The sequence below is a fragment of the Helicoverpa zea genome, chromosome 11 (assembly GCF_022581195.2).
Source record: "Helicoverpa zea isolate HzStark_Cry1AcR chromosome 11, ilHelZeax1.1, whole genome shotgun sequence".
NCBI lineage: Eukaryota > Metazoa > Arthropoda > Insecta > Lepidoptera > Noctuidae > Helicoverpa > Helicoverpa zea.
In genome coordinates this window covers 8778340-8787907 of record NC_061462.1, presented here as the reverse complement: position 1 = coordinate 8787907, position 9568 = coordinate 8778340, and the positions used below count along the sequence as shown (strand labels likewise).

Genomic DNA, 9568 nt, shown 5'->3' with positions numbered 1-9568 from the left:
TATTATTTAGATGCTCGTTAATTGTGGCTGACTTAGTAATTTAGAAGGCAACATACATTATTCGGGGCGAATAATTATATTAAAAAGGAGCCTGTTTAATAAGCACCCTTTAAATATGACTTTCCTTAACTTTTAAATGCAAAAACTAGTGGATTTTTAAGGCAGAAGTCCTTCATAATTAATCCAAATCATGAGGCTGATTATTTAAGTGGTTTAATATTTAGTTTATTTTAAATTAAATGGCAATAACAATAAAAAATTGAATATAAATATGTTATTACTTTGCTTGTATTACTTTGCCCAAAAGGTCACGGGCAATATGTATAGTGCCCGGTCTATTTGATTATTTGAATAATTATTATCAAATTGCGCTCTCATATTGGGCATTTTTCATAATGACCGGGCATTATGTATACTGCTCAATTTATCACTTGGTCCATAACATATACCCCATATCCCTTTATATCCCGCTGTGGGTAAGCAGCGGTGAGGGAGTGTCAGACTCTTACTGACTAAAAACCGTCGTGTTCCGTCGTAGGCCTTTTATGTACCAGGGCCGCGGTAACTCTTTAACGCGCGGTAACTCTTTTCGCGGTAACGGCAGGGCTCAGATTTAGTCACGTTTGAACTGACTATGATCGTCGGTGCTAAACTATTTAAAGATTAAGCTAAGCCCATTGAGTATTTATAAAAGGTCAAAAGGATTTTAAATAAAAAACTCATTACTATATAATTTATTTATTTCATAACATGTTTACATGTTACTGAAACATTGATTAAAAACGAATAACTACACACGGATCAACATTAAAATTAGGACAGGTTTCACCAGAGCGCTTAGCACAAGTCGCAAAAACAGCAATCTCTTTATGAATATATTGAAAGGGTCAATAATACATTATATTGTTAGGGTGGTTACAGTTTACAGTATGTCATGAAATACATCAAATACATGAAAATCGCCATTACGAAATCAATTTTACTGTGACTAGACATCTATCATTTATCGTATAAAATATTAACATCAATCTTTTTTTAGAACTAGGAATATAAAAATTGTAAAGATGTAATACATAAAAGGTTGATCTTAATGAACTAAATCGTGTGCGCACTTGAAATATTAAATAAAAAGAATGCATTAGGAATAATCCTGCACGTGAATATAGCCACAAAAGAATACAAATGGTATCTAATTTCTAAATAACATACACTTATAAATAATAAAATGTTAAATGCAACAGATAGGAAACCTATTGTAAATAATGCATAATTAGTCATGATGATAATGAGGAATTTCCTCAAAACAGTAAACACACTGTTAAAACTCCAATAATGTAATTATGAGATCTTTCAAAGTTTAAAATTGATGTAAAATACCCACATATTAAACTCATCTACAAAACATCAAAATCTAAATAACACACAAAATACTGATTAAAAATATTTTTTAAATTATTTAAATGCCAGTACTTCATGAAAACAATTTGTGAGAAAATGCTTTTAAATAACAATTTACAGGTACTGCTAGATATAGTCCAAACGAAGTTTCTTTGAAAATGCTTTTAAACAAATAATTTACTTAATCATAGTTAACTGGTATCTTATGACACTAAGCTCAATAGATTGCACATGCTTCTTATTTGGGTCTTCATATTACAATATAACAATCAGAATAAGAAACTTTTTGACACTTGATATTGAAAGATCATTACTTACTATTTAAAAAATCCATTTATGGACTGGAAAACATGGATAATATTATTATTGTGCATTTTATATACAGCATTTTACAATATAGGTACTTTTACCTACTAACACTAATCAGTTTGTTTTTGTGATTTTATAATTTTTGTGATACCAATAAAACAATTTCTTAAATCTTAAACATCTATTACATAATAATGAAAACATTAAATAGTATAATATATTGGGAGTTATATCTATCAAACTGGACACAAAAATACATTGAAATAAATTGATAGACAGAATCATAAAAACATTTCAACCCACAATTATGAAAATTCTTACATTTAAACATTACTAGTAGCATACAATGGGTATAGTATTTTTTTTATTTCTCAACAGAAACTTTTGAGTATACATTTTCTGGATAAGCTTGCCATTTCAAGCACCTAAAAAAGTTTACTAGCCTTCTCCGGCCGGTAAATAATCATCTTCCTGATATCACATAGCTCTATATGGCCCTTGAGACTTTAAATATTGAATTACTAGAGAAGGTCCCGAGGACACCACTTCTGGTGGAATAGCAGTCAGTGGGCAGTTCTCAATGCTCATGATCTGTAAGCTCACACAGAGTGCTAGCTCAAATGGCAGATTGCACAGGTTGGGGTTATCATTCAGATAAAGTGATTCTAGATTCTCCAAAGTGCCAATTTCCTCAGGTAAGTATTGCAGGTTATTTTCACCAACACTGAGATATGTCAGGTTGGTCAGATGGCCAATTGAGCGGGGCAGTGATGTCAGCTGATTTGACTGGACAATCAGTTTTTGTAAATCATGCAGAAAACCAATTTCATTTGGCAAAACTTCTAACTTATTTTCTTCAAGATCCAAAACCCTCAATTTCCTTAGGCTTCCAATACTGGGAGGTACCCGCTTCAAGCAATTATTAGATAATATCAGAACTTCTAAGTTTTGTAGGCATTGTATGTCATCAGGTAATTTGGCCAACTGATTTGTTCCCAAGTTGAGTTCCACCATATTTACCCAGGTTCCAATATCAAGGGGAAGGGATGTAAGCAAGTTCTCTTTCATGTTCAACTTAGTGACATTCTTGGCCCTGGAGAATATTCCATATGGAATTTTGTCAATCTGATTATGTTCCAAATTTATAGAGAACACATTGGTGAACTGAGCTGGACCTCCTGACGGGTAGCTCCCAAATGAGTTCCTTGATAGAGTGATACTTGTCAGTTCATTTAAACTAGCCAAGAGGCCATCAGGCAGCTGGGATATAGAATTCCCTTCAACATTAAATTCATCCATGTGCTTGCAGTTGCTGAGTGAGGCAGGGATAGCAGTCAGTCTGTTGTATCTGAGGCCCAGGCGGGTAATGGCTTGCAGATTGCCGATGGTCTCAGGTATATCCAATAACTCATTGTGTTGAAGGTCAAGTGTTGATAAATTAACACAATTACCAATCTCCTGTGGTAAATGCTCTAAATGATTGTGTGAAACATCAAATGTTACTAAATTCACCAATTTGCCAATTCCAGATGATAATTCTTTGATTTTATTTTCTCTTAAACTTAACATTGTCAAATTAGTCAAATGGGAAATTCCATTGCCAACAACTCTGATTCTATTGAATCTTAAAAATAATGTTGTCAGTGAAGTGAGCTTATAAACAACGTCTGGTATGTCATTGAGCTTGTTGTGTCGCAGATCTAATACTTTTAAACACTTCAAGTTGGCGAGGGACTGTGGTAAACTTGTGAGTGAATTCTCATTCAATGCTAATGTTTGCAGGTTCACCAGACATCCAAACTCTGCAGGCAGTAATGCTAGCTTGTTTCCATATAAATAAAATTCCACTAAGTGGGTTAGATCGCGGACATTAGGTGGGAGACACGTAATGGAAGATTTGCTTAAATCAAGCCGTTTAAGTCCTTCGTCACGGCATCTTTGAAATTCTTTGATAATATCTAAATCTGCCTGTATGGGTTTATTCTTCTTGGCTGTGGGTTTCGGCTTATTGGACTCCGGATGCTTGACGGTCACGACCTTTGGTCGAGCACCCTCAGCGTTCGTCAGCGACGCAGTGGACAACTTCTTTTCTCTCATGCTTTGATATTTATCTCTCGGGCTCACAGTACCAACAGAATCTAATGCTTCAGAATTTTCTCTCGATGAATTATCGAGATTCATTCCGTTCTATTCCAAACACCAACAATAGGTTCAGAAAATCTCTTACTCTTTTATATTATTTACTAAAACACTCTTGACATGGTTTTGTCATCTCATCGTATTAGACACAAATCAATACCCTATTTCAGTGGTATGAAATGAACGACTTCCTGCACTCATCCACGATAACACTCGCGTATAAATAGCACTTTACAGTAACGACGCAATGTTAAACTGAATCAATAGCATAAATTTCTTCAAACAGGCCCAGCAATCAAAAAAATTGTAATTTTCACGAAAACAGATTTGCTCAAGTCAAGCGAAAATGGAATGGAATTCGATTCAGACAGATTTCATTTCATTTCAAGCAGGCAGGATTTGACAACCAAGCCTATAGATAAAAATTATAATAAACAAAAAAATCGTTTCGATAGTGAATTAGACACGTACAGTGTGACCAGAAACCGAAAAATCGACTATGACAATGGGTTGGCCTCTAGAGATATCATCCTCCGAGCCTTTTTCCCAATCCTGTTGGGGTCGGCTTCCAGTCTATCCGGATTCAGCTGAGTACCAGTGCTTTACAAGAAGCGACTGCCTATCTGACCTCCTCAACCCAGTTACCCGGGCAACCCGATACCCCTTGGCCTCTAGAGATATCATTGCCTCTATTTCACTCTCTTGTCTCTGGTATTTGACAGCATCGCGTCACGTCAATTTCAAAGTTGTCAATTTTTTACTTTACAGGTTATATTCATCGGAAGCTGAGTCGGTATTTAGCTTAATTTTATAATTTGTGAGTAAATAAACGGTGTACACAACCACATTCACCATGGATAAAAGTAAAGAGAAGGAAGAACAGAGTATCATGGACAAGTCCATGAGATCTGTCTTCGGTAAGTTTTGAATACAACAACAGTTCATAACAGTACCTACCTAACGATCATATTTATCAACAAAAATGAATTCTGTGTTTCTTTTCCAGTTGGTAATATACCGTACGAAGCTACAGAAGAGAAACTGAAAGATATATTTAGTGAAGTCGGTCCTGTGCTGTCGTTTAAGCTTGTGTTTGACAGAGAAACCGGCAAGCCTAAGGGATATGGTTTCTGTGAATATAAAGATCAGGAGACTGCACTCAGTGCTATGCGGAACCTCAACGGATACGAGATCGGTGGGCGATCCTTGAGAGTAGATAATGCTTGTACCGAGAAGTCTAGGATGGAAATGCAAGCATTGATGCAAGGGCCTCAGGTGAACTCATTCTCCATTATATCTAAAAATAATAACAATAGATTCTCCTCCCAGATATTTATAACAGTGTCTAATACATACAGCAATTACTTAAAAATGGCAACTTTCCAGCACATCCGTTTTTATACTTATAAGAAAAATATCTCTACTTTTTGTGATGTTATTGTGTCTATACACTGTTACAGATAGAGAATCCTTACGGAGAGCCGTGTGAGCCTGAGAAAGCTCCGGAAGCCATCAGTAAGGCTGTGGCCACCCTCCCTCCAGAGCAGATGTTTGAGCTCATGAAACAAATGAAGTTGTGTATCCAGGTAAATAAAAAACTTAGGAAATACTCAAGTTTTTTAAACACACAAAGTGTTTAAAAATCTTTGTTTGTTATATAAAGAACAGTATATAAAAATCATTGTTCTCATAGAATATAATGTGTTTGGTAACTCAAATCCTTATAGGTATATAGCTTATTCTATCATATTCTTAAAGTATGTATGACTTTATCTAATTATATTTCCACTGCTGAGTGTTCCAATGCTCGATTGTTGATTAAAATGTAATATTGTTATGATTACAGAACAACCCCAATGAAGCAAGAAACATGATGCTACAGAATCCTCAGCTGGCATATGCTTTGTTGCAAGCTCAAGTGATTATGAGGATTGTAGACCCAGCCACAGCTGTTGTAAGTACTAATATTGATATTCATTTTATATACATTTTACTTCAGGAGCCCCTGATTTAAAAGAAATAACACCATTCAAATGCCTTTTACTTTATGAAACCTTATATCAAATGAAAATTCTACAATCAATACTGAACATTATATGTACAACATATACTTCACAGTACATTTTGTTAAGGAAATATGTAATTTTATATTATATTATTTGGGAATATGTGCTGTTAAACCAACAAAAAACTTGATTATATTTATAAACTTTTATCCTTCATGAGAAAACAACAAAGGAGTCCTTATTCATCTGATATTCATATTGCAGAGTATGTTACACCCCAGCAACCCACTGCCACCATTGATTCAGCCGGGTGACAAGATTCCACCTTCAAACCATTACATTCCAAGCAACCCTCCTCAGAGTAAGTATCTCAAAGTTTAATAAGTATAGATACACCTCTCTAAATTTAAGAAAACATCTTTTAAAGAAGGGACATGTCTGACGGAAAATGCATCGAGCGTATCGTAAATGTATGATAAACGCAGTAGCGCATCATCAGTGAGGGTTGATGATTGAATGTTTTATCATATATTTGTCTGTTTTGGCGTAATGCAACCGATAGTATGCAACGCATGCTCTGTCACATATGAACGTTCCCTTTACCAACTATTTGGGATTAGCTTCCAGTGTAACTGTATATAGCTGAGTATGGGCGTTTTACATTTGCAAATCAGATTTATGTTCTATTCATTTAGTACATAATATTGTAGTAAGTAACAGTGTTTAACATTTAAATATTAATTTTATTTTCACTTTAGATCAACCGCCTCAGATGCCGCCGCTACTTGCGGCGCCTGTCCCGCCACCAGCTCAATATGCGCGTGAGTAAAAATATGTACAAAAGTATATATAGTTAAAGCAAAAAGTGGTAATGCAAACAAAGCTCTCGCAATCTATATGTAGCACAACATTATAATACCTACTGATCAAAAAAGATTACTATAATTTTGTCCAAGTTGCAACTTCATCTGCATCTACACATCTTGTCCACCCTATAAATATAGTGTGCTGAAAAACAGGTGTCTCTCTAACAAATCGGGAGAAAAATGCCCTATACATAAGACTTCTCATATATTTGATCACATATCTATAAAGGTCGTATTCCCCCAGCTCGTCCACCAATGGGCGACATAGACCTGCGCGGCCGCGGGGCGGTGCCGCCGGCGCTGCTGGACCAGGACATGCGCAGCCTGCCCCCCGCGCCGCCGCACCCCGTGCCGCCGCCGCAGCACCATGCCGACACGTATGAATATGTTTTCTTTGTTATCGTAATATGTTATAAATCAAAAAGATAGGGAACTTCGGAGATTGACGATGATCTCAACCTATTTTCGTTAAGAAAAAAGAAAGATTTTTATTTATGACATGTATTTTTTAAAAGCTACTGAACTGATTTTATTGAGAAAATCTCACTACAACACAGAGTTAGACAATGTGTGGGTATTATTAGAAAGAGTTACCACAGTTTTCGAGCGTAATGCTTAAGATATTTTTTATATTTACATTAAGAATACAAAACATAAAACTAATAAAGCGCTAGTTAAATTAACTAATGTAATCTCTGACAAAACCCTTTTCTCTCAAGTATTGCTCCCCCAGTGGAGAAGCCTACAGAACCGATGTAAGTCACATTTTCAAGATGTTACTTATTCAGTCTGTTTTTTTTTGTACGCATTTTGTTATGCTATATCTGCTTTTAGATTTATTTCAATTCACGCATGGTTTCCCCTAGAATTCAGTAGTGTCGAGACCATTTTGTAAGTTTTTTGGGATTACTCGTTTTGTAATATTTCTGGAATGACAAACGAACAATGCTTCATTTTTAGGGTTCCGTAGCCAAAGGGTAAAACGGGACCCTATTGTTTTCGCTCCTCTGTCCGTCCGTCCGTCCGTCTGTCACCAGGCTGTATCTCATGAACCGTGATAGTTAGAGAGTTGAAATTTTCACAGATGATGTATTTCTGTTGCCGCTTTAACAAAACATGCTGAAAACTAGAATAAAATAAATATTTTGGGGGGCTCCTATACAACAAACGTGATTTTTTTGCTCGATTTCGATAAATATATATATGTATATAGAATATTAATTTGGATGGTACGGAACCCTTCGTGCGCGAGTCTGACTCGCACTTGGCCGGTTTTTTATTTAACCAACTCCAACATTGAATAATTTTCTCAATTTGAATAAGGTTATTCCTTTTTTGGCAAACACAGATGTTTTATGGAAAAGTAGAATGACAAGTGTTTGTCTTAGTCGACCTTTGTTCTTAGTTGTTAACAACATTATAAAGGAATTAAAATTATTTTGTGCACGTTTAACAGTGGTTTCCCCCGCGACCCGCGCCTGGCGAGCATGCAGACGCAGGCGTTCAGCGCCGACCCGCGCGTGCGCTCCAACGATCCGCGCACGCAGCAGAAGATTCAACAGCGTATGTCATTATTTTGCTATATTTACCAATTTTATTTACTTCTCTTTATAGGTCCGCATTATGAAAAAGTGACATTACCATGACTAAGCAAATTGCAAGACCGCACTAATCATCACTAATTTCTTGTGTGGAGTACTATTTATTCTGTTCCACATATTTACTCTTCATCTAGCCTTTTAGCCCAAGGTGTAGGGTGCAGCTCAGTACCAGTGTTTTACACTCCTTATCTGACTAAACTCAACCCAGTTATGGGTAACCCAACACTACTACCTGGATTGTTTATCAGGCTTTCTGGTATTTGACTATTAGTAACGATAGTCAAAAACGTGCAAGTGCAAATGAAAGTCAGGATTTTCTAATGCAGCGCATAAAAAAAAACTTTCATTTGTACATTTTTGACTTGACCTTCCACACATTTTGTCTCGTGATTGTTACCTACTTTTGATTGTATTTCAAAAGTAATGATTAATATATTATTATGTTTGCAGAACAAATGCCACCTGGTATGCCGAGCGCTGCGCAGGCTAGGACCATCCAGGGCATACCTTCAGGTGCCTCCGATCAAGAGAAGGTAAGTGTCAAAAAGATTTTTCGCATAATAATATTGATCCATTGAAATCCTAGCATTGGGTTTAAGACGTTGTAATCAAGACATGACTCTTAAGTCAAAGCATCAATGATACTTTTTGACAAACAAACACAAAAACAAACAAGGAAATCTTCATCTTTATAATAATTATACCAAGATTCAAAAAGGTAATCAACGATTTCTCTCTCCCAGGCTGCGCTGATCATGCAAGTACTACAACTATCGGATGAGCAGATCGCCCTGTTGCCGCCAGAACAGCGAGCCAGTATTCTGATGCTCAAGGAACAAATAGCTAAGAGCACGCAACAGCGTTAACTTAAACATTCGTCATAGATTGAGATACCGCATCTATATTGTGAATTGATTCATGAATTTATGTTTTAAGCAGCGGTTTTTTTTTTCATTTTTAACGTGTAAGTTAGTGACAGATTAACCAGCCTTAAATAAAGTAATTTTATATTTCAACGACAATGTTTTTTTGAGCTATAGAACCAGCTCAGGCTGTAGATCTAATATTGATAATGATTAGACATATAGGCAACCTAATACGTTAGTAAGTATTTTATATTGTAATGTCAGTAAGTAATAAAGAATATTTACGAATAGCCTTTGTTTCTTTTTAGTCACCCAATTTTCGTGTTTATATTATAATCTTACATTAAATAATAATTAATTACTTACTTCAAGATTAAGAATCG

General features: G+C 35.7%; 2 protein-coding genes across 2 annotated transcripts; one reads left to right on the top strand and one right to left on the bottom strand.

Annotated features, from left to right (window-relative positions):
• Nucleotides 1-722: 722 nt before the first annotated feature.
• Nucleotides 723-4252, bottom strand: LOC124634465 (leucine-rich repeat protein soc-2 homolog). The gene has a single exon (XM_047170062.1). The coding sequence runs from the start codon at nt 3886-3888 to the stop codon at nt 2185-2187; it is 1704 nt and encodes a 567-aa protein (XP_047026018.1). The 5' UTR covers nt 3889-4252; the 3' UTR covers nt 723-2184.
• A 325-nt stretch (nt 4253-4577) lies between these two features.
• Nucleotides 4578-9475, top strand: LOC124634307 (cleavage stimulation factor subunit 2 tau variant). The gene is made up of 10 exons (XM_047169837.1): nt 4578-4763; nt 4853-5121; nt 5307-5432; nt 5693-5800; nt 6117-6213; nt 6611-6673; nt 6963-7095; nt 8175-8281; nt 8770-8852; nt 9063-9475. The coding sequence occupies exons 1-10, from the start codon at nt 4700-4702 to the stop codon at nt 9183-9185; spliced, it is 1173 nt and encodes a 390-aa protein (XP_047025793.1). The 5' UTR covers nt 4578-4699; the 3' UTR covers nt 9186-9475.
• Nucleotides 9476-9568: the final 93 nt, after the last annotated feature.

Coding starts and splice junctions, on each gene's coding strand:
- LOC124634465 (XM_047170062.1), bottom strand. CDS start 3,888: ATGAATCTCGATAATTCATCGAGAGAAAATTCTGAAGCATTAGATTCT.
- LOC124634307 (XM_047169837.1), top strand. CDS start 4,700: ATGGATAAAAGTAAAGAGAAGGAAGAACAGAGTATCATGGACAAGTCC. Junction 5,801..6,116: donor TAGACCCAGCCACAGCTGTT/GTAAGTACTAAT, acceptor TTCATATTGCAG/AGTATGTTACACCCCAGCAA. Junction 8,282..8,769: donor GCAGCAGAAGATTCAACAGC/GTATGTCATTAT, acceptor TTATGTTTGCAG/AACAAATGCCACCTGGTATG.